Source organism: Salvia hispanica, chromosome 4, assembly GCF_029641045.1.
Source record: "Salvia hispanica isolate PSC_SH4W2 chromosome 4, Shi_PSC_v1, whole genome shotgun sequence".
Taxonomy (NCBI): domain Eukaryota; kingdom Viridiplantae; phylum Streptophyta; class Magnoliopsida; order Lamiales; family Lamiaceae; genus Salvia; species Salvia hispanica.
Window position 1 is genome coordinate 21,746,938 of NC_142695.1, and position 25,375 is coordinate 21,772,312.

The 25,375-nt window shown below is 38.2% G+C and overlaps 2 protein-coding genes across 3 annotated transcripts; both read right to left on the reverse strand.

Annotated features, from left to right (window-relative positions):
- Nucleotides 1-85: 85 nt before the first annotated feature.
- On the reverse strand, nucleotides 86-14,234 carry LOC148927472 (protein unc-13 homolog). Its single transcript, XM_089070218.1, has 26 exons — nucleotides 13,939-14,234; nucleotides 13,571-13,746; nucleotides 13,425-13,489; nucleotides 12,984-13,323; nucleotides 12,573-12,639; nucleotides 12,300-12,453; nucleotides 11,932-12,099; nucleotides 11,525-11,635; nucleotides 10,426-10,635; nucleotides 10,093-10,194; nucleotides 9,464-9,694; nucleotides 8,203-8,277; nucleotides 7,731-7,811; nucleotides 7,034-7,219; nucleotides 6,807-6,962; nucleotides 5,762-5,854; nucleotides 4,963-5,034; nucleotides 3,855-3,972; nucleotides 3,345-3,523; nucleotides 2,116-2,194; nucleotides 1,783-1,887; nucleotides 1,598-1,704; nucleotides 1,102-1,179; nucleotides 921-1,016; nucleotides 695-790; nucleotides 86-390 (listed from the first exon to the last, which is right to left on the reverse strand). Exons 1-26 carry the CDS (start codon nucleotides 13,944-13,946, stop codon nucleotides 217-219), a joined length of 3,327 nt encoding a protein of 1,108 aa, XP_088926344.1. The 5' UTR covers nucleotides 13,947-14,234; the 3' UTR covers nucleotides 86-216.
- A 1,019-nt stretch (nucleotides 14,235-15,253) lies between these two features.
- On the reverse strand, nucleotides 15,254-18,558 carry LOC148927473 (CO(2)-response secreted protease-like). Of its 2 annotated transcripts, XM_089070200.1 has the most exons (11): nucleotides 18,434-18,558; nucleotides 18,259-18,353; nucleotides 18,090-18,178; nucleotides 17,829-17,996; nucleotides 17,654-17,765; nucleotides 17,093-17,585; nucleotides 16,931-17,031; nucleotides 16,597-16,842; nucleotides 16,412-16,526; nucleotides 16,130-16,343; nucleotides 15,254-15,961 (listed from the first exon to the last, which is right to left on the reverse strand). In XM_089070200.1, the coding sequence occupies exons 1-11, from the start codon at nucleotides 18,521-18,523 to the stop codon at nucleotides 15,411-15,413; spliced, it is 2,274 nt and encodes a 757-aa protein (XP_088926326.1). In that variant the 5' UTR covers nucleotides 18,524-18,558; the 3' UTR covers nucleotides 15,254-15,410. The 2 variants fall into 2 exon arrangements, with proteins under 2 accessions (XP_088926326.1, XP_088926325.1); XM_089070199.1 differs by having other exon boundaries at nucleotides 17,654-17,996.
- Between the last annotated feature and the right edge of the window lie 6,817 nt (nucleotides 18,559-25,375).

Below are 25,375 nucleotides of genomic sequence, written 5' to 3' on the forward strand. Positions count from 1 at the left end.
ATCATTTTCGCCTACTAACAAGTTGATGAGACCAACCTTGGTCCAGTATTTTCCTTACTCTTCTGAATAATGGCTTGCAAAATAATTTAATATATGAACATTGTATTTCAGTTCCAAAATAATTTAATAATCAACATCGTATAAAGTTACAAAAGCAGGCTAACATCGGAATGGTTTCTTGTGTGAATCAGGAAACAAGCAAGAAACAGAAATATGTTAAGCTGTAGATTTGGGTATCTTGTATTGCTTTTTGAGAAACTGAGAAGCCTCTGAATCACTCCTGTGACACAGAATCCTAATAAGAGTCTTTGAATCTGCACCCAGTTTACCCCTTCCACCCTGCACTTCCATCTCACTTGCAGATCTCAAGTCCTCTATCAGTTCTCGAGTCTGCATCCCAACCGCGAAACACAAAATGAGAAAAGTAAATAAATAAACGAGAGAATCATGCATGTTATGCGATCATTTATCTCCTGGAAGAGAAGCTGCTAACGATATGTGAAATTAACTTGAGAGCCAAGAATAATGATTTGCTTGCACATTCAAAATCTCAATGCACTGAGATCAGATATATCCTATTTCTTTGTTTCTCTGTATTTTCTTTGCTACGCACAGTGTCAGGCAATAGATGTTTCATGTTTAGAGTTCAGCATGGATAGAAGGAATACAAGCACTGTATTGATCCCATACTAACCTCATAGCCGACTAACTTTATAATTTGCCGGGCGCGTACTACTTGGTTTTCCACAACTCCACGTGGAAGCCCATCTCCTCCGGATATGAAAAACTCCTACATTTACATGTATAAAATATAATGGAAACATAATTCAGTCATATTTCTCATTGCATGATCATGATGGTGTCAAACAACTCTCTTAGGAAACTGAATAACTGATTAAACGCCAATTTCTATGATTTACCTTTAAAACCTCCAAGTCTTCATCCATAAACTTAGCATCAGCTGGAGTGAACATACGTGACGGACCTCCATCTAGTATCACACGGATTAACCCATCCTGGTATGGAGAAGATGATGAAATTGATTACTAGTATTATTTCTACTCTTCTGCCAGATTAGACAATCAAGATAGATTGACAAACCAGTGATGCTTGAAGAAGTCCTGTTACAACTCTATCTCTCAGAGGTTCCACTATGATATCACACAACTGGCTGAGTACCTGCAGCCAATATCATGAAAACCCATGTCAGCCTTAAGTGTTTCTTTTAGCATATACTTAATTCAGAAACAGTTACTTATTCTCTTCATGAATCATGATAAAGTTGGGTTTGTTAAGAAATTGTACATATCAGACCTTCAGGAGCCGGCTGAATATGTCCTTACAATTTCTATATTTTATTAGAGGGAAATACCTCACAGTTTCCTTTTCTAGTGTAACTGACGAAGGATAGAGAATGTTTCTGAAATATTCTTACATCCCATAGTTAGCCTTCGGCAGTTATTAGTTACTCAAGGTCTTCATTTGGAATATCATTAGAGGCTAAGTAGGATGCTTAAACTTACAGCAAGAAAAAAGACAAGAATAATATGAACCCAAAAGAAAAAAATAAAGCATTTTCTTCCCAAAAAGATCATACCAAATCAAGAGGCTCAATCAAAATTTCCAGCCTAGACTGAGCAACACTTGGCCTATAGAGACCATCAATGAACTGCTCTCTCAAGTCCCAAAAAATTGTTTTGGTTCCTAAAAAGATAAGCAGAAGTCATCAGCATACAGTGCATAGATTGCAAACTTCAGTGATAAACTATATATGAGATGTACCAGTAAATTCACACATATGGTCAATAGCAGCATTAATATCTTTTCTACTGCCATCAAAACCTTCCTTCTGGGTGGAATTCTTTGAGTTACCATTCACTGGTCTTTCTGAAAATGGAGAAGAGCAATATAAAATTGTTAATGTGAAAGGAATCAGTAAAAAATATATTTGTTAAATGCACTAGGCATTGGTCCCTTTAGAACATATTGAAAACAGCAATTTGCCACGAGCAATAAGAAATATGGGAATCAGGTGAGAATTGGATCCGAATATAGTTTCATATTTCCTATATATTTTAAATCACTTGACTTAAAGGAGAAGTACACATTACTTACTTATTGGTTGACTGTGATGCTTCTTAGACCATCTCTCCCAAATGCTGTCCTCCAATTTATTGAGTTGGCTAATTGCATACTAAGGTTGGCAAAAGGCTTGCATTAGTGATAGATAGTAGATAATTACGATTGAATCAAAATTAATATGAAACCAAGCAGACTAGCAGAGACAAATTGGTGAAAAGGATGTAAAATAAGCATGAAACAAACAGATGGGGTCCCAGATAAATACTACTTACAAGTGGAGGAAAGGAATCAAATGGAAAAGTAAAGATCATTTCATTGGTAGGTCTATTTCATTTAAGTGAGCCAGATGCGCTAGTGCAGAATCTCAATCAGTTGAAAAATTACCCAACAAGTAATTGCATGTAAACACTATTTCATATATAAATAATTGACGATGTCTAATAAAGGCACTTTGCAACACAATAGTATGTCATAACGAAAAATGATTTGGGTTTTATAAATGACCCCTATTTGGTATGCTTCCCTAAACTTCTGTCAACTTCAATTTTAGGAGTACACACCTGAAAATTTCACTATTCGCCCTAAAAGAAATACTCCCTCCGTCCACTAATAGTTGGCTCACTTTGACCGGGCACGGGTTTAAGAAATGTAATGGAAAGTGAATGTAAAAGATAGTGGAAGGTGGGTTCTACTTTTATACTCCCTCTTGTCCCAAGTTACTTAGTCATATTCCATTTTGGGTTGTCCCAAGTTACTTGATTCATTTCTTTTTTTAGCTAAAAACAAAACATCTAATCTCACCTACTTTATTCTTTATTTTACTTTATTATCTCATCTACTTTATTTAACTCACTAAACACAACTTTCTTAAATCCCGTGCCGAAAAGAAACGCCTCAAGTAACGTGGGACGGAGGGAGTATAGTTTTATAATAAATTTTGAGTGAGATAAAGTTAGTGGAATGTGGGGTCAATACCAAAAGTAGTAAAAAAGCAAATGAGACATTTATTGGTGGTCGGGTAAAAATAGCAAAATGGGAAGATTATTGGTGGATGGAGGGAGTACAACATGTTCAGTCAAGACAACAGCGAATCAACTAAAATCAACCTGTAGCTACTGTTACTCCTAAAGCAAAATAGAGTGAAAATGTAAAGCTATTTATAGTGAAAAGATCAGGAAATACTTTCACATCAAATTTTGGTAATCAAGAGTTTATGCAACTTTGAAATGAAAGAAGAAATGAAAAAAGTAGCTTCGACTTACATAAAGAGTATTTAGTTGAACACAAAGGGTTGGTGTTGTTAAAACATTAATATCATTAGACTTTCTGACATCAGGCAGCCTTGGATCTGTCAATTCCTTCTTCACAAAAGCTTTGATTCCACTTTCTCTCCCGAATCGTGTAAGAATGGGCACAGGTGGAATTATGTCTTCCTTGTCAGCTACAGTAGAATAAAGAGTTTACGATGTCAGGCTGAAGCTTGAGATAAAATTGTTGAATCGTAAATTTGGGGTCACGTATCACAAGCCAGAGGTAAAACAATATAGGAATTTGAATATGACTGACATAAAACACCCTTCCAGAATCTAATGCAATAAAACATTCAGACAAACAAAACAGTGGGCAAGTTAAGGATGTACAATTGGATGGCACAAACACAAATTAACTTTATACCAATTCACAAAGCTTGCTATGAAGCAAACTGGATGCTATGGAATGTACAAACACCACAAGACAGGACCAAACTGAAAGCATATGCATGGATACAATACCTAGGCTGTCCACAATATGCTTGGTATACACTTGGAATGCACTGTCAATGCCACGAAAGAGACTTTTGAGTTCTCCTGGCCTCATTGGAACTTTAAGAGCAAAGAACTGATCAACTGTCTGCAAAGTGCAAACAAAATCAATGAAATGGATCCCAATTAAGTTTATTATGACATGATTGAGACATTATTTCTTAGTTTACAAGTATTGACAAGACCGGATGATATATATAGTATTGAGATAGCCAACAACATGGCAGAATAACTAAATCAATCTACAGTAAACATTATTCCCCGTAAAATTGCTTTCATATAATTTGGTCTTATTATAGATAACATTAACACTCTTATTCCTTCAATAGAAGAATTCTAATGATGACGAAAAAATTAGTAGGAAACTGCATCATGAGGCAACCTCTCCAATCCACATAGCACCAAACAAAGCCAATTAATTACATCAAAGATAACATGTAACTAGGATTTTATATAACTATTCCTATAATGGGAGAATTCTAATGGTGACGAAAAACAGTACAGAAACTGCATCCTGAGGCAACCTCTTCAATCCCCCATAGGACCAGAGAAAGCGACCTGACTACATCAAAGATAACACATAACTAGGAAAACATATATTTATTCAGATATGCATGCCTCTGAAAGATCTCTATCCCGTGTTACTACATGAAAGTTCTATAGATTAATGTTTGAACCTAGTGATATAATATTGCTTCTGCAATTGTCAAATTAACTTTCAACTCTTTCATCTCTGAATTATAGAGTCCGCATGAAGCTGTGATTTTTAGGCCAGAAGGAAATGCCTACAGGTATCTGTAGCCTTATTTCTTAACAATTCTACAGATTGAAGTTTGACCTCAGTTACAGTGTTTTGCTTCAACTGTCAAATTGACTCAACTTTCTTCCTAACTGTAATAATGGAGTTAACATGACGCTGAATCAATTAGGCCAGATGGTATTTAAGAAAAGGCCTAAAAGAACTGTATGTGAGTGGACAATGTCTTTTCAACAGTCACTATCATAAAATTAATTCATGATTGAAGTGAAAGATCTGGTAAAGAAGACAAGAAATATCTTGATATCATAGCAAACAAACCTCCTCAACAATCCTGTATATCTCAACGATTGAGCTTCCATGCCTTTGCTGTGCTGATACTGGGGACCAATTCTGAAGAAGAAAAGAGAAAACAAGGAAGATGGAGAAGAAGAGCTCAGTCCTTATAGCATAGAACAAGAAGAAATAAAGAGAATAGCAGGATCAAAGTACATTCTCATTTCTCACTTGAAAGAGTAATATTCTCAGACAATGGTAATCCAAATCATTGAAAGATTAATAAGAAAAAGAGCACCTCAGTGATCTATTTATTAATTATATATCCAATATAGTCAAGCAATGCCATTGTCCAAGATATAGAAACTGTTGCATCGGAAAACAAAGCACTCAAAAATTAAACTAAGACATAGAAACAAACTTGTTAACAAGAGAACTAGGATAATTGCATTTACAATATTAACAATTCAACCCAGCATCATGCTTTGGGCCATTCAGCATCAATTTTTTTATTCGCAACAGTTTATATCTAGTACATTTTCTTTCACTTTTAATCTAACCTTGGAGGGAAGATAAAGAACACAATGAAGAAGGTACTGCACCAAGTTTACAGCTTCAAACATTTAAGGCAGATAAAGACCTGGGTTTTGACCAGGCAAAAGGGTGACACACAGAAGTGATTTCTCCTACTGTATGCCTACTAAAAGTTCAATCACGCCCTACTACCAAGAACAGATTCCACCATCTAAGTATTTCATCATCTTTACTGTTCTCAGGCTGTAGATCTCCTTTTACTAAGAACCTGATATCAATAGTGTATGAATTTTTAGTATAAAGTTGATACCTCCTGCTGCATGACTCGTTCAACCCATCCTGAAATTCTTGCAAGTTGTGCATTGACCCATCGCAACACCAATGTTCCAGATACAGTCTCAATCTGAATAATACAAATAAGGGTAAACCTTCTATTGCATAACTAGTTATTGCACAAAAATGACGCAATTAAAACAGGGAAATTTAATAAAAAGAACATATTAGATGAGAGGCTCTAATACTTTTTGTCATATGTATAATATTACAACAGAAAAACATGAATATATGGAAAGAAGTATAGTACAAGGTGCAGTATAGTAGTAGGGTTACTGCATGCACTTCCACTTGGATAATGGAGCTACTCTCAGTGGAATGGCTTCGTAACAAGCATCATCCCTTGTTTTTTCATTATTATAAAAACATTCCTTTTGATGTGGAAGGAGACAAGAGAAAGATAGTGAAGAATGGGAGAGGAGGTTCTTGCAAGGAGAAGCAGAAAAGAGAGGGAGAGAGAGCAACAAGAAACAGTGCAAGGAGAAAAAGTAAGACAACAGAGAGAGAGGTAAATGAATAAAAGAAGGGCTGACATAGGGCATTCTAGAGTTTGAACATTCTAGATGCATCACAATAACAGAAATTAGGATTAATCCTAAAACAGAGATTAGGATCAATCATATTTTAAGAGATCATTCCTTCTGCTGTATAAACTTCAACATGAAACTAATAGTCGGACCAGTGACCAATCTACAAAGAACAGTCTAGATCAGGATGGTATATTTGTGTCCATGGATCTGTTTGAATAGAGCAGACTGAGAGGCTTCTGAGATTGTCAATGATGGAGGGGAGAAGTATCTAGCTACTGAGAAGGGATGCATTTGTATGTGTAAGCACGATGAATTGGACTATACCAAGAAATTTAACCAGTTGATCATTGGATAAAGTAATTATACTGCAACTTTCAGCTCATGGGAAGTGATGCAATTATCACAAACTAGGAATATATATCACAACAATCCATTCCTAATCTTCTTCAAAGAGTAGATCCATACAAAGATATTAAAAAAACAAACCCTCACCTTGTACAAATTTAGCTTCTTGAGGTAAGCCTCTGCAGTTCCCTCACCACAGGTGGATGTGATAATAGCTATTAAGTTTTGCTCAAGGTTATCAGCAGCCGGGAACACAGAAACAACATCCTCAGTCAAGTGTTCAGCGCTTTCAAGGAATGGTTTCTAAGAAATTTAGAATAATTAGACTTCCACATAAGCCGGGATGATGAAGAAACATTAAGATGCAAGCATACCAGTTTGATGCCATAAAGCTTGTGAATAAGAGATACTGCAACTGCACTGACATTCTGATGCCGCAGGGTTAATATAGGAAAATACGTGGCTGTGCTATTTTTTACAAGTTTCTTTGTCTGTTCAGCAAGTAACGCTAGAGGATGTTCATTTATTGTGTCAGACAGTGTTTCAACATCCTGTATAATCTGCGAAGAACGATATTAAGATATATATAATCTCAACGATATTAGAATATAAACAAGATACGTCACATTACATTAGTTAGGACTCAGGAGAACCAAGATGACACATGCTAATTATCAATAAGCCATTATTCTAAGAAGAATAATTACTGATAATACCAGTTTTAACTATGAAAGCATAATAATAATTTGCTTACCATAGCCATGAGAAGAATGAATAGGTCAACAAAATATTTTTCATACAAGTAAAAAGACAATAGCATTTGGTTCATGATCTCAGGCATCATTTCCTCCAACAAATATTTCAAATTGAATTCCTTTTGCTTTAACATATTGCAGAGAAGTCGTATTTATAGCAATGCTCAAAGATCTCGACAACCAATGTTCCATCATTCACCAATCCAATAGTTTTCAAACTTTCTTGCTATCCTTCAGCTTAAAAGTTCTCTAATATATTATCAAAACAAAAGAACAACTATGTTAATCTATTAGAAAATTAGATTCAAGAGCTCACTCTGGAAAATGCTTGCTTGATTGAAGATAACACGTATATTTCGATTTGTTCTGTATCCGTGACAGGTGGACCTTGCATTGCCTGAAAAATCCAAGCGTTAGTTCAATGTTGTTCAAGTTAGTGAACAATTTAATAGCAATAAATATAAAAGCATGTGACTCCTCCAACGCTATATTCATATTTTACCATTCTTGACTTCTTGATATATATTTGTTTCATGTTAATGAGTACTCTCGAGTCTTCCTTCTCCACTATAACATGGAATAACTTAAGGATCTGTGTTTGTCAAATTTGCCGAAATAGAATTGGCTTTTAAAATATTCTACAGATTTCCTTGATGAAATTCATGTGAGGGTTGTATTGAAAACTACTGAAGAATCTATAAAACGATAAGTCTAATCGGTGAATCACAAAGCTGGGTGAAGAATAAACAAGGAAAAATAATAATATTAAACAAGGAAAACCACACTACCAACTCAGGTTCTTCGAGGAGAAGCCTCCGAGCAACCATGGCAACTACTAATGCATTTTCCATCGTTTTTGATCCCTACAATGAAAGAGAAGCAAATGATACAGAGATTGCCATCTTCCCAAGTTTTGATTATGATTCACAATAAGCAAATATCACAAAAAAAAATGATAATAACAAATGATGAATAATAATGGTGACACTAACTAGCAACAAAATACAGGGCAGCTAACAAGTTGACCTTTTGTTCCATCTGAAAAATCAGGGGTGTGAGAATTAATAATTAATAATAATTTATAACCGGGAACTTCAATTGTAGCGAGTACCTTGACTTGAGCAATACAAACCCATAGACAAATACATGTACTTTCCTAAGACATGAATAGCATACAGGTGTTTACAGAACTATTTACAGAAGTAATTATTTCAAGAATATTAGTAGATCTAACGCATGAACAGAAATGGAGGGTCTAGATAGCAAATAAAATAAAACTAAATCTTGTTTAAGATTCCCTAGATTTTGCGATTTCCTGAATACAGATCAATTTGAAAAAGCAATAGCCAGCTTTTTACACAGACCTTACACTTCTAGATCATCATCTTCAACACATTTAGATTGAAATGAAAGATGGGCAGGGAGGTCGCAATGTTATGAGGAGTAGACGTTCCAGTATGTAGCTACTTAAGAATAGTAATGTACCAATAAATACATCTAAATGAATGATATTCAACTTGGTGACAAATATCAATTACCGACCAATTGGTCAATAATGAAACATCAAACTTAAAATGCAAGTATTAATAGAGCTATGTCACTATATTAACAAATGGATATCCATTATCCACAAAGTAAAAGATCTTATGGCAAACGCAATACCTTTATTTAATGTATAAATATAATGTATAAGCACCATTAAAAGAAGAGCACTAGCCAAAAACTTGATGTGGTCCATCACTTTAAATGAGAAACCAATAGAGAAAATTCAACTTCACTTTCACTATAGTTTCACTATAGAAAATTAAAATTTCATGAAAAAATTCTCAAGGGATCGTAACTGATGTAATTTACTAAGGTAAAAATTTGACCCTTGAGAAAGAATCTGGTAAAGATGTTTTAATTTGTAATAGCTACATTCATTAGACCTATTGCTTGAAGCTGCAGGAAACAGAATAAATTTAAAGGAGGCAATCAAAAGTGCCTAAATGGTGTAAAAACCTAACTAATTCATGTTGAAAACAATCAACTTAAAGGATAGCAAAAGACCTCGGGAAAATGATGATGGTAATCAGCCAAGCGCATATCAGCCCATTTTTTAATAGGTAATAGGAATGACTGCAAAAAAGTCAAGTCCTCAAATCCCTTTTCAGTCTGGACTCTGCAACTCAAGCTTCTCAAATGCAGTCTTTCCTGTGGGCCACGCTGCTCCTTTAAAGGTATTCTCTTCAACTGATTGATGGCATGCTGCAGTACATCTTGCTCACCGGTGATGACAAACTGTAAGATACATAGAAGAGGATTGTGGTTAACAGATAGCAAAAGGTACTAGCAGCTTTGAGTGTGTAAAAGATGATAAGGAGTCTACGTGATTCAAACACTGCCAGCAATTTATACACTGATGATGTCATATGAAAGAATTCTCTTACAGGGATACTTGTATTCAATATGTTGTAAGATGTTCACCGTATGTCCAAAAGCCAAACATAAAATTACAGATAAGAGTTTTATAGTGGTGTATGGGAGAGACCAGCAAGAAAGTATATTGTCATTTAGTATCCATGCATTACTATTGAGCAAATTGCCATTTAGTATCTACTAAAAAGTTTCTTTTCTATTAGAAAAAAAGTCAAAAACACATGCGAATTGAGTAAAGAAAAAACTATTTAGCCTTATACCTGCCGAAACAGCACCCAGGCGTAGCATGTATAATGGATTGTCTCTGTGATACCTAAAACACGCCAGGTTGACTTAAAAAGCTCCAACATTTCTTCTACTTCCTGGCAGAAAGAAATCATAACTCTTTTCAACAAAAACAAAATTTTAAGTTGGTCCAAGTAATTAGAAGTCCAGTAGTTATTTCTACAGAAACATAGTGACTGAATTCACCATCAAAACTCTGGAAGTAAATAGTGGTGCATATTTGACAACTTTAAAAACCTTGCAACTTTCATTACATACTTGTTGAGGAAAAACATAAAATATCTTAATGCACATAACATCCCACTGACCTCTGTAAGCTTGCCCTCATCCAAGACATCAAATACACTAAGCAATAGTTTTTCATACAGCCTGACATTTAAGTGATAACCATCCGCCCAGTGGCATACTTCACCAGTTAAATCACCTCTTGCAGGTCGCTCTGCAAGTGGAATAGTGATCTCCCTCAGAGATCTCAAACACTCTGTCCTCTGAAGATCCCCTGTAGCTGATGGAAGAGACTGATGAACAAAACAAATATGTTAGTAATAGGAGCAAAAGAATCTGTAGTTTAAAAAAATTGTTGGAATCTCAAAATTGAGTATATACCGGTGACAACCTAAGTTATCAAGAACTGGAGAAAAATGTGGAGTTTTTCTTTTCTCTTCTTTTATTTATTACTCCTATCATTGATTATAATTTTATTCTTTGGAAAGGGGAGGTGTTGGGGGGAGGAAAAATAGGAAGACCATATAAATGTATATTGTTTGGTCAAATCACAATGGACACTATCTGGACAAAACACTACTTCTAGAACACTTCAGACATAAAACAGACAGCAAATTTCAAGAAGCCTCTTTGTTACATTTTCAAACTCTTTTCAATTTTCTACTATGCTATACACAAACGCTTTGCTTTGTTCATTTTAACTTTCTGCGAACACCATTGTCAATACTATTATCATCATCATTATAAATTCATAATATACCATCGTAAGTGGGGACGACCACGTAAACGTTTCTCTCTGTGTTCTGGCCATAAAAATATTGAATTTTTGATAGTAGATACTAGGCGCAAACTCATGGATATAAAAAACACAATTGGCAAATCAGATTTTCAAACCTATAAGTCTTAAAGCAACAAACTGTACATCAAACTAAAACCAATAACTCTAGACATCGTAAATTGCATTGGAAATATGGAACTAAAAATGAAACCAAAAGGTAAAAAATAATGAGTATAAGACATCCAGTTGAGAATATAATTCAAGGGAGTGGCATGCATGAGGGTGAAGTGCCGGAATAGAGCACTGAGAACGAAATAAATTCTGAGTGATGCTAATGGTGAAGGGGAGTCATATAAAATAGAATATTGTTAATATGACGAGAAGTTCGTGACATCTGAACACACCTCAGACTCTTCAATCTTCGCCAGATGAATCCTCATATCACTTGCTTTTCTGCCAGATTCTCCAAATCCCACAACAGGATGATTTACAAGTCCTTCCTCCAACATATTTAACTGGGCTGACAGCAAATTAAATGAGTATTAAGAACGGAGGTAACTTAATACACACTTTACTGACAAATAAATAGCGATTAAGTATAAGCATATTTTCTCATCACTATGTCAACCAAAATGAAAATCAACTGGTCTCAAAACAGCTTCTGTAACAAATAGAAGCTTTTCGTCCTCAGAAGAGGAGAATATCTGAAACTCCAAAATGGAGAAGAGAAAAGAAAATAAAAGCAATAGGAAACCAAACAATTTGGGGGTGGTTGGGGTTTTACAAAAGAAAGGAGAAATGAAGAGCTCACTTGTCTTTTCTGCCATTTTATATAAGACTTCTTATCTGAAAATTCTGTTCTTGATATGCAACATAACAATTCCAGTGGGACCAATAAAGTATCCATACGTTTCCCAACTTTGCCAACCATGGCACTGAGTAATGCGCGTCTTGTTCTGATGTCCATTTCCTCTGAAATCTGTTCAGGACCATCCAAAATTTGGCGGATAAACAAATAAGCAGAAGCATAAGAACAAGCTCTGGGGAGAATGACAGTATTTAATTAATGGTTTTAGAATAAAGCTTAATGATAGTATTAGAAGCTTCAACATTTGATTCTCTCTGGGAGTAGTGGACAACAAGGCTCATAGAGTGAAAGGCAGGAGACTCATAACAAACCTCCATCTGGACACGCATCGTCTCCAAGAGGCCAACTAAACCATGAGAATTATGAGATTGTGTTCCTGCTTGTTGACTCTTACTTCGCCCCAGCTTCTTCATCAAGCTAGATTTTTTATCTTTCTTTTTTTCTTTTGATGGAACAATTAGCCCCCTGCCAATATAATGAAATGCAAAAAAACTCATCAAAGTTTATTCTATTTTATTTTTTATTTTATCTTTCTTCTTTGTTTCGGGGGGGGGGGGGGGAGGGGTCAGTCCAGAGAAAGGTACCCTGAAGCTCCAGCGGCAGAAAGGAGGATCTCATATGCAGTTTCACGGAGATCTTCATCTGAAATACCTACAATAAGAAGAAAAAATATCAAAACCATTACTTCCTGATTATAATAAAATTTAGCTCCAGGCAGGTATTTCTAAGAGTTATATAGTAAGGTAGATTCTGAGCCAACCTTTCTTGTTAAACGAAATAAATTTCAATAAAAAATAAAATCACACAAAGTGGTCCTATTCAAAGTGATAAAAACAGGAGTATGGACATAATGGAATGCTTTAATTCTATTTGCTCGCAAGCTCTGAAGCAATTAACCTGCTTGGGAGAGCTACCAAAGTAAGAGCACCATTAACTCATCATGCAAATAAGACGAACACAAAGGTACATGATAAACTATCACCAACCACACCTACCAGTAGAAAATGAAGGCAATCCAAGAACAACATCAGAAGCATCATTCAGTACTCTCCTGGAATATCTACGGCTATCCATCTCCTCCATCATATCATCATCGAAATCATCAATATCATCCACTGTTAGTTCTTTAGGTTGTGAAGAGTTCAGAGACTGTGACTTTGACAGGCTTTGCGATTCCTCAATCAGATCACTTTCAACAGGCTCTGAAATGGAAAGACTTGACACAATTGGAGTTGCTACCACATCTGGTACTAGCGGAGGTGGCCTTCGGGGAGGTGAACCAGAAGATTCAGCACTTGTGACTAGAAAGAATTCATCGGTAGAACCTGCATTATTCTTTTTTGAAGTAACAACAAACATTAAGGCATTTACTAGTGTCTGAGCACACTCAGTAACACATTTCTGTAACAAATTTATCAAAATGTTTTTTGTCTTACCAGGCTAGGGAATAGGGTGCCATCGTGGTAATCACGAATGGCCTCCGAGAGTTCAAGCATATGACCTACAATCATCAGATCCCAACATGGAAAGTGAGAAACAAAGTAAGCCAAAAGAGGAGAAAGTCCGTATCAAGAATCATCACCTTTCTTAGCACAATTAAGGACAAAATCGACGCTGACTTGATCCAGATCCACATCGTCCAACGACACTGCTCCTGGAGGCATTACTACCTTCTTCATCAAGTTACCAGAGAGTATGAAATCTAAGAGTACCCGCCTATCCCGACGATACCTCTGCAGAAGTTGGAGCTCATTCTCCCTATAATGAGGAAGATAAACAACTCTTCAGTAAATGAATGAAACCTAATTATAAGGCTGAACTAATCAGTAACTAAAATTTGAAGAATCTGAGAATTGTAAGGCTAAATTAATCAGTAATTCCAACTAAAAATTGAGCAAATAGTGAAATCCAACAGAATGATATGATAGTAGTGAAAAGAAGGGCACATACTCATCCATGGCGACTTAACAGCAGCGACCTTGAGCAACTCAGCAACTGAATCTGGCTGGAAGAATCAAAACGTGAAGGAGATTTGGATAAAAGGAAATGTAGATTAATAGCACTATAGCAGGGAATGGTGGATCTCTCGAAGTAGAAGGTTGAAGTGAAATTGGGTGGAACGGAACTGAAGTGTACAAAATCTAGAATGGAGTTGGGGTGTCAGACTGAGCTTTGTGGAGAAACGAAATGTATCTCTCTGTATGCATATGAACAGCTGACTTATCTACGGATTTGCCCCATTTTATTCATTACTACTGTATTTCATTTCAACTGTAGTTTATTTAAACCAAATAAAATGCCTAAGTTTATGCAACTGCTCATTTATAGAATTGGATTTGTTTGTTACTCACCAATTACAGATCTTTTACTATTGGTCAAGGTCTAGGCGTATTAGCTAGAAATTAATTAATATTTAATTTATTTATAAAAGTAATTTACTCACCGATTACAGATCTTTAAAAAAAAAAAGTAATACTACCTCCGTCACCTAAATTTTGACACAGTTTACCATTTTGGGTCCGTCCCTGAAAATTTGACACATTTCACTTTTACCATTTTTAGTAGTGGACCTCATATTCCACTAACTCATTCCTACTCACATTTTATTATAAAACTAATACTTTAAAAGTAGGACCCACATCCCACCAACTGTTTCAACTCACTTTTCAATACATTTCCTAAAATCCGTGCCGGATCAAAGTATGTCAAAATTTGGGGAACGAAGGTAGTAATACCTTACAGAATAGAACAGAAGACTTTAAACTCGGTAGTGCTTATAATCACTAGAACTAGTACAGTATAATTTAAAAATATTCATTTATAATAAAATAATAATGATATTTTAATACATTAATAGAAACCTTCAATTAGTTGCACGTAAAAAACCAAAATTTGCATAAAATGGCTACCCTGAGAGTAGGCAAGGGCTTATAATATGCCCGCTCTACCACCATATATATTAACCTATGGACCACTCACCTCTTAAAAAACTTTTTAGGGGGAAGAGTATCCATAATTAAGGAGTTAAGATTATCATCAAATCGACGTGGGACAAGATTTAATAGTTTTAATCCCCAAATACTTCATCAAATGAATTGGATTGGTGTGGAAACCAGAAGTTAGAGAGTTCGAAACCAAAACAAGTTTCACATATGGACCAGAAAGAGTATGTAGAGTGTAGAGAGTGTTGGAAGTTTTTTGCCAGCTTAAAGATTCCACAAGTAATAGAATTAAACTTGAATTCTTAATCTATAAACAAACTAGATTAACAATCAACCACAATTAAACTTTGATTTCAACACAACCTTCAATTCCAATCCTACTACTAAAAGAAGCGATCAACAATCAAACAACATTTGCAGTGATAACTAAGAACACAGTCAGAATTGAACACAACACTAACAAAACACACGCAGATAGTTTCACTGAACATTGACAGCAAACACTAATCTGACTCTGCGCGACACATGGCACCAGCTGACATCCCCATATTTGTAGCCCTTAGATGCTCGCTTGGCATCGAAAACGACCTTGAACGATGCTTTCCTGACGCTAGGCCCGAATACGATCTCTCTCGGGACAACCGTGACCCGCAAGCCCGGAGGCGCATTCACCGACGCCACGTAAGTGGCATTGGGCGGTCCGATGTTGGTGACCACCCTCTTGACCTTGGTGGGGGCGGAGCCCCGCTTGAGGGCTGCGATGGAGATGGTTGGGTAGTTGATGTTTGGGATGAGGTCCTTGGCTGAGCTTTTGGGGCAGCTGAATTTGGTATGGGTTAATAGACTCATTTGCTTCTGGGTGTAGCCGTAGTAGCACAGGAAACGCATGTGGTTCTTCGTGGTTGTCTCGATTACGAGGCCCGGATCCAGTGCTTTCATGGGGCTGATCTCCCCTGCTCCCGATTCGTGCGGATTCGTCGCCCTGTATGTTGTGTTGGTGATGCTTCTGCCAATGTTGTTTGAGATGGATGCTAGATGTGACACCAAGTGAACGTAGTTAATGATACGCAAAGTAACTGTTGGGTTGCAAACTCATACCACATAGAAAAGAGAAGTTGGAAGTAATATACACAAGTATAGTTATTTTGGGAGTGATAGAAAAACAAATCCATGCGGGCTTGATAAAGTAAGAGTAGTACCAGTTGTGATGAGGGCGGATTTGATGATGGAAGGGGACCAGTGAGGATGGACTGATTTGAGGAAGGCAGCTGCACCGGAGACATGAGGGCAGGCCATGGAAGTTCCGGACCGGAGTCTGAAGCCCGTCGTCCTGTTCCCTGGGGCCTTATAACCTTGTGGTATGACGGGCAATGATGCTGCCAAAATGGCCACTCCAGGAGCCATTACATCTGGCTGCACCAATACCACTAGTCATGATTGATTGATTCATTCAAAACCATTAATGTTAGCGATATGCAAACCTTGAGGATGTTCTCGGTTAGAGTCCCAGGACCTCGCGACGAGAAAGGTGCCACCACTGGAGCTGGCCTGAACCCTTTCACCTCTCGTGCTGCAGTTATTGTTGCAGTAGGATTCCTGTTTCACAATTTCAGGTTAGTAAAAGTAGAGAGTAGAATTAATTAGTTTACTTGGGTGGATAACTTACTTTGTTGAGTTGATGTAGTGGAGGATTTTGAAGCCTATGTGCTGTTCAACATCTGCAAATGGGAAGGTTCCTCCATCCTGTGGAGGATCAACCAGACCTTCTCTGTTTACTATGATGACCCCTTTTGCGCCGGCCTCTTCCGCAACAAGTCGCTTTGTAACCCTCCTCACATCACTATTTTCATCCAGGCACACTATGATCTTACCTCTTGCTTTCTCCGGATCCAAAGACCCTACTAAACAGTTCCTACTCGACATGTTTCGAAAAATATTAAAAATTGAAGACACAAATTATAATTAAGTTAGAACATAAAATGAATTATGGAGCTAGGCACCTCGCGTCAGAAGATGGAGTGGAGTTTGCGGCGACTGCTTCTGCCATTGCAAGGGGATATCTCTCATCATGTTTTAAAGGAGAGAAATTGATTGCAGTGCCCTGGCAGCAGAAGAAGAAGAGATTGGTAATGATAAAGTGATATGTTAAATTAATTGAGTACCTTGTAGGATCTGTCATTTCCTAGCAGTATCTCGGAGTGGAAAGCACGATCCAAACTAGAGGCGGCCACAGTGAAGATCCACGGAGCAGAGTTTTCAACGGTGTAAGGATTAGGGCCATTGTTCCCAGCTGAACAAACTACCATAACTCCCTTCTCCTGCGCATGGAAGGCGCCGATGGCGATGGGGTCGCTCAGGAAATCCAGATCCAAGTTCGTGCCCACGGATATGGAGATGATGTCCACTCCATCCTTTACAGCATCATCGATTGCCTTCAGTAAGGCTCCACCCGAGCATCCGTTCTCTTCACACACCCTGTAGCTTGCTATCCTGGCCGAAGGGAGGCCGCCGCGGGCCCTGCCACGAGCCAAGCCGTAGTAGCTGGCGCCAGGGACAACTGCACCGCCCACGGTTGATGCCACGTGAGTTCCGTGGCCGAGGGAGTCCCTCGGCGACGCCTTACCTTCTTGATAGGCTCTTGCTCCTATCAACTTCCTACATCAATCAACACCAAAAATTTGAGTGCTTGTTAAATTGGTACCTAAAATTGCAAATTCGGATACCTATTACAGTTTGTCTTGTTGAAATCTGCAGCTTCCTGACAAACACCTCTCCATTTGGAGGGGATCTTGCCGATGTGACGATCATTGAAACTAGGTGACTCCGGCCATATGCCTAAAATAACGCACTCTCTATTAGTATTGTATCTTTTTTTCTTGAAATAGTTGTTACACAAACCTGTGTCAATGATTCCAATGATAACATCAGCTGACTTGTGGTTGTGATGAGGGTGTGGTGCTCTGGCTCTGGCTCTGTGATTTACAGCTTCCTCGAGAAAATCCCAGGAATGCGTTGTGTGGAGCTGCAGAAGCGGATCGGGAAATACAGAAACAACCTCTTCATGACCTGGGTTTTTCAGCACAAACAATCAGCTTAATTTCTGCAGTTTACAACACAACTTTCCTTGAGATGAGGGAGATGGTGAGTATTGGAGTATACCGGATACGAGAGAAGCTTCGGAGTCTGTGAGCATAGCAGAGAAGCCTCTAAAAGCATGGTTATAAGAGCGCAGCAAGGATTTTCTCTCACTGCAGCCAGTAAGAAAGGGAGAGAAAGTTAACATGCAATATTGTATATACTCGTAATGAACTAAGAAAGAAATGTGCACCTTGGAACTAAGGATGATAGGAGGTGGAGATGGTATAAATCATCACTACCACTCTTCTCAACAGAAGGACTCCTCCCCATGTAAATAATGTGAGGCTGCAAAATTCAATGGATAATATATGATTGAATTATTAAGTTTAAAGGCAATCATTTCAATAGATAATGTGCATGCTTGCCTTGGCGCCTGCAGGTTTTTGTGACTTGCAGCAGACCATTATCAATGAGAATTGTAGTAGCATGCAAAACAACTGCAGCAGAGAAGCCATTGTATTATATGTGTGAGTATGATTAGTACAATATATAGAATGAAAGTTCATGCACTATGGATATGGAGTATAATTTGTTTGTGCATATCAAACAAAAGGTGCGGTGGAACCATGACTTTATTACCACTTTGTTAAAGCATCATTTGAATAAAAATTTTCTCATATATTATGTATAATTAATACTATCTCATTTCATATCTGAAACCCATGCATAAAAAATTGAACGTGGTCCTAAACTTTATTGCATGATTACTAAATAATTGATCATTTCGGTTTTAATTTAAAATAAAATAAAGAATAAGGCTACCTGTAAATTGTAATGCTCTTTATCGGTGGTGTCCGGTCGTTTAGAACAAATATGGAGTAATATTTTTTTGAATGTTCCCCTTTAAATTTCACATTTTTTTCTAAAAGTACATTTTTTATGGAACCACGACTAATGTGAAGGAATAAAGCATATCCTCAATAGATTAGCTTTTGAGTAATTATTATATTAAAAAAGGAGCAGCAACGAAAACATGAACTATTACATTAAATTAAAGTTGTTAAATCAACCGTTAAAATAAGATTTTCTTCTTTTCAAATCTGAATCCCATGCAAAAAGGAATTTGGTCCTAATGTTTAATTATTGCATGATTGTTTCATTGTTTGTCAGTACTAATCGATCACTTTATCTTTGATTAAAATAAAACAAGTATTTAATGTTGTATAATATCTGGCAATCGCCATCTGTAACAATAAGTTTCTTTAGTTTTATTCTGTTATCCTTTATTCCTTTTTCAAGATTAATGGAATATAACGAAACCAAATTAAAATGGCCAAACAAATGTGAATAGCAGTCATCAACGGACTATTATTTTTTGCACAATTTGGAAAGGTGCGCCAATGCTTACACATTTTTAGTATTTGATCGGAAGGTGATTCTTCGTTGGTGTCGACTCCACGAGTTAAGTTAGAGGAACGAGTTAAGTTCCAGTTCCTCTGAATAGCACTTGCTATTATGTCATACATGATGCCTCTAGTGCTACAACAACAGCTAGCGTATTATCTTTATTGTACAACAACAACCAATAGTCGTCTTCATGTGAGTCCGCTCTGCAAATAATCGCGGTATAGTGTGAGGGCGTAGTACATGTAGTACATGTTATCAAACACGGGTTTAAACCCCGCCATTTGTTGGGAGACTTTCGGCCTTGATCTCCAAACCCAGTCGAACAGGATTAGTGGGATTTCGCTAAAGGCGAGTTTGGCACATCTGTGGTCAAACCAAAAAAAATAAACCTTTAGCCCTAAAGTATCATAAATTGATAATATACAAAACGCATATCTTATAATCCACTTATTTTGGAAGCATTTAGCAAAGTGAAGAGAAAAACAACAAAATAGTTTAACAAAGATATATACTACTCCCTCCGTCCCGCTTAAAATGACACATTTTCCTTTTTTTGTTTGTCCCAACTAAGATGACACGTTTCCTTTTTAGGAAACTCTCTCTCCAATTAATACATTCAACTACTTCTTCTCACTCCTACTAAAATATCCATCTTTCATCTATCTACATTAATAATTGCAGTCACCTTTTCTCTCTCCAATTAAACCCTTTAACCAATAACTCCTGAAATCCCGTGCCGGCTAAGCAATGTGTCATCTTAGCCGGGACGGAGGGAGTAATATACACTTAATGCAAGGATGGAACTACATGGGGCCAAGCCACTGGACTCAGAACATCCCTGCCACGGCCGTCCTCCGCCCCGGCGCTCCAACTAGGTTGTTCAAACGACATCTGAAATATGAGGTAGAAGCAACAATGGCTGTGTATTTTGAGGAAGAAGAACAGAAAAAAAAAGATATAATATTACTTAGAGCATCCGCAATGGTGCTTAGGCCAGCCATAGGCCAGCCATTCTCTCCTCTGCCACGTCAGCAACACTAAAAAAACCACCTGCCACGTCAGATTTAGGCCAGCCATAGGCTAGCCGCAATAAAAATAATTCAAAATATACTACATTTACGGAATTAAAATTGCGATATACGGAATTAAATTTACGACACATATACGGGAAAAATAATCCATTCCATTAAAAAAAAGTACAAAGATTTTTTAAAAAAAAGTACATGATTTTTTTTTAAAAAAAAGGGCTTCAACAAACGAGCCCCGCCACTCTCTACTCCTCATCGCCGTCGCCGTCGTCCTCGTCGTCGTCGCCGCCGCCGCCGCCGCTGCCGCCACTCGTGGTATCTGAGCCCACGTCGGAACCCCCCAGCCGTGACCTCGCGATCTCTAAATCAGCACGCATGCTCTCGAGCATCTCGTAAAGAAACCTCTTCTCCGTGGGGTCAGTGGCGTTCTTCCACTCTCGGAAGACCTGTAACATCTGAGCCCGCGTTTGGTTACGCGAATGGAGAGTGTACTCGAGTGGGGCGGCTGGGAGGGCGGAGGACTGGACCTCGCGGGGCGATAGGGGGGATCCGCCCCTCGCAGACCGCTGCGCCCGCTTCTGTCCAACCGGGCGGGGGCGACCAGTAAATGAAGGAGGGGATGGAAACTCCTCAGCATCCGGGGGGAGGTCGTGGGATCCGCCGCTGCTGCCGCTGTAGTCGCCGCTATAGTTACGTCGTTGCTTCTTCGGCCACCCAGCGTCGCACCCCGCCCGGAACTTCTCGGAGTCCTTCAACAACAAGAAGCACTCCCAGAAGGTGAACTCCTTATACTTCCCCTCCAAGGGGAACTGACTCGCGGCGATCCTCCGGGCGTCGTCCTCAGTCTGCCCACTTCTGAGCTGACGGAGGGCGTTGGCGTACAAATTCGCAAAACGGCCCACCGCGGCCCTGGTGCGCTCCCACCCTTTCCGGACCTCCTCGTTGCTGTAGTCCTTCCCGTGCGGGCAGTGGCTCTTATAGGCAGCCCTGATCTTCGCCCACATGTTGACGACCCGCTGGTTGTTCGCAACCAGTGGATCGTCGCACACCTCCAACCACCCCTTGGCCACCGCGGCGTACTCATCCTCCGTCCACTTCCTCCGGCCAGTGGCAGCGGTCTGCGATGACTCGCCGACCGCCTTGCCCTTCCCCTTCCCCCTCGTCTTCTTCTTCGGCGCGGCCGGCGTCGCTGGAACGGGAGTATCATCGTCCCCGAGATCGATCCCCATATCATGCAATGACAGAAGGTCATCGCCAGAGAACTGCGTCTCCACCGGGGTCGACGTGTGAGACGAAGCCGTCAAAAAATCAAGCGAGGGCCGATATACGGCGTCCCCTCCCGGTGACCCCTGCACCCCCCCGGCATCCCGGGATGCATACCGTGCGGCATCCCCCCCGGCATCCCCCCCTGCCACATCATCCCCATCATCTGCTGCAGCATCATCTGCTGCTGCATCTGGGGCATATCCCCCCACCCGGGCGCTGACTGCCCGCCGCCCGGCATCCCCCACGGCATACCCCTCGGCATACCCCCCTGGTTCCCCCCCATCGCCCCCCCCGGCGCACCAGCCATCATCCCCATCATCTGATTCCAAGTGATGTTAAATCCCGGGCCCATCTGCCCCCATCCAGATCCCACGGGTACTGTGGGAGTCTGAGAGCCGCTCATCGTCGGACTGGACTCGTTGTTGTGATCCATCACTCGATGATGCTCTTGAACAGAAAGTTAGAGAGAGAGAAAACTCGTTAAAACAAGCGGTGCAAATGAAAATGAAACGAAAATCGCGTTTATATATGATTTAAAAAAAAAAAAATTCAAAAATCGGCGCTGGCCGATCGCTGGCCGATCGGGCCTCCACAATGGCGGCTAGCTGATCGGCTAGCGCTTCGGCCAGCGACGAGCGATCGGCCAGCCCACGCCGATCCGCTCGCCGAAATCGCGTTTGCCGATTGCAATGGTTCGGCTAGCCGATCGGCTAGCGCGACGAATCGGCTAGCCGATCGCTAGCCGACCATTGCGGATGCTCTTATATTTAAAATTTCTGAAAAAGTACTGACACCAGTGTGCGTGACAAAAATTTTTTTTATTCCCAATGCTCTATCATTATTAATTACTACCGCTGTCCCTGAAAATTTGATACATATTACCATTTCGGTCCGTCCCTGAAAATTTGATACACTTCACTTTTACCATTTTTGGTAGTGGACCCCATATTCCACTAACTCATTCCTACTCACATTTTATTATAAAACTAATACTTTAGAAGTAGGACCCACATCCCACCAACTTTTTCAACTCATTTTCCATTACATTTCTTAAAACCCGTGTCGGGTCAAAGTGTAGCAAATTTTGGAGGACGGAGGTAGTAGGATTTACTACTACATTTTGACGTGCATAATATTTCGCATTAAAAATTACTAAGAAATAAGTCACTCTTGGAAAAGAATAAAAATATTAATATAAGTTGGTATTTTTTTAGTATTTAAGTATTTTTTCGAAGTAAAGTTCAAGGAATTAAAATTCGTAAAATTTCATTACTAGTAGTGGTATCACTTTAGTACCCAGACTATACGATGAATTACTCCCTCTGTCTCGACTAAGATGACACATTTCTTAATCGGCACGAGATTTTAGGAGTTACTCTTTCCGTCCTAGTTTTATAGTTTTTCCATAAAAGTCCGTCCCACATTTAGAGTCACCTTTAGAATTTTTCATATTTGGACATACAATTTTACCCCATTGTTCATCAAAATTACAATGCCATTATCTACATTAAAATAAATCAAAACAAAAATAAAAAACCAAAAAGTCAAAAATGGACCCACCTTCAACCAACTTACTTCATTTATTACACACTCCATTATCTCACTTCATTTATTACACACTTCACCATCTCACTTCATTTATTACACACTTCATCATCTCACTTCATTAATTATACACTCCATCAATTTCTTAAAACCTGTGCCATAACTAAATGTGACTATAAATCTGGGACGGAGGGAGTACTAGTTAAAGTGTTTAATTGGAGAGAGAAAGGGTGGGTATAAGTATTAAAATAGAGAGAGAAAGAAAGATGAATATTTTAATAGGAGTGAGAAAAAGTGGTTGAGTGTATTAATTGGAGAGAGAAAGTTTTCAAAAAAGGAAATGTGTCATCTTAGTTGAGACAAAATAAAAAGGAAAACGTGTCATCTTAAGTGGGACGGAGGGAGTAGTTTAATTTATACTAGCCCCTTTCCTTAAAATACGTATACTTTCTATTTTCATCCACCCCATAAAAATATGGATATTCCATTTATAGAAGTTATCCTAATATATGGAGTATTACATTATTACTCATATACATCAAGTTATTTATAACTTATACCACCATCAAAACACTAATAATAATATGCGTCTCAATATCCACTAACATACTTTAACTATCCTTCTCATCCTCTCTCTTACTTTATCAATTTTGTCTTAATTTCCGTGCTATATTATCATGTCCATATTTTTACGGAACAGAAGGAAGGAGTACTTTTAATCATAGTAGTAGTATATACATTAAGAGAATATATATCATAAATTTAATTTTAATGTTAGTGTGTACAAAGTCGCGATGGATAATTTTATATTTATCTGAATTTATATATAGTGTTCTACTAATAATTTTTCATGTATTCGCTCTTAAATATGTCAATCAATTGAAAACAATTATCACCTACCATCTAGTAAAAATAAAATATTCTAATCAAAATTAAATATTTTAATAATATTATTTAAAAATTTAATTCATTAATATTAATATTTTAAAATTTTAGCACCGGCTTATTTTGATTTATAGTTCCGTTCCTTACTGAATGAATAAAATATGTGCACTAAATGGATAAATATATGCACTAAAATGCACTGAATGTATAAAATAGGAGTACTATTGTCACGCCCGCATTTTCTAAGCATAGAAAACACGGGTGATCACGACTAGGGGAGGATTAAAGAAGCGGGGAAGAAAGGGGGAAATAACAAAACTCGACCATAGCTCAAAATAAATGGAATATCTCAAATAAAATCAGAGTATTATCTCAACAACTAACAACTCAAAGGAATACAATATCTCATCAATAAATGAACTCAAAAGAAACACGTTCAGCGGAAGCATTCGAGAGAAGAATTATACTATGTATGAAGACATAATATATTCGAAATCTTTATTTGTTATCTTCTTCACTTTTATGCTCAACACCCACCGCGCTCGTCGCATCTCAACCTGCACATATGGAAAACACATGCAGGGCTGAGTACTTGATGCACTCAGTGGACTCATGCCGAAAACATTTTTATAAAAAAAATTTCTTATCATGCCATTAACGAGTGACCTCGGGGTTTTAACTTTGAAAGGGCCCGATTCACTAAAACATTTCACCAACATCATCACCACCATCAACCTCAACATCATCAACATCACCATACCATATCTGAACTACATGACAAGGAATGTGGCCACATTCCAAGTCACTAGACCGGCCAACTCAAAGAGATAGCGCACGGTCTACTGGGTGTACACCAGCCTGAATAGGGACTCACTCCCTAGTCAGACCCGAATTCGATTAACCATACATGACAAAAGCCACTTCAGATAGGTCCCACATCAACACAAAAATATGGCATGACAAACATATTTTGCACCATTTAAAAATAAACATACTTAGGACACAGTCCTTATTTAAAAAGAAAGCCCACCTCATTTGCTTAAAATCTTCGACTTGTCTTTCCATTCCGTTCTCAAATAGCATGCAAAAATCAGCCCCTTTTAAAAGAATATAGTATGCTAAAAATTAGACTCTCAAGAAAATAATTTAATTATGACAATGCATGTAAAAATCTTACCCTAAGATCTTACTTAGAAATTCTGAACTCTTATCACAGAATAAGTACTTTTCTTTCCT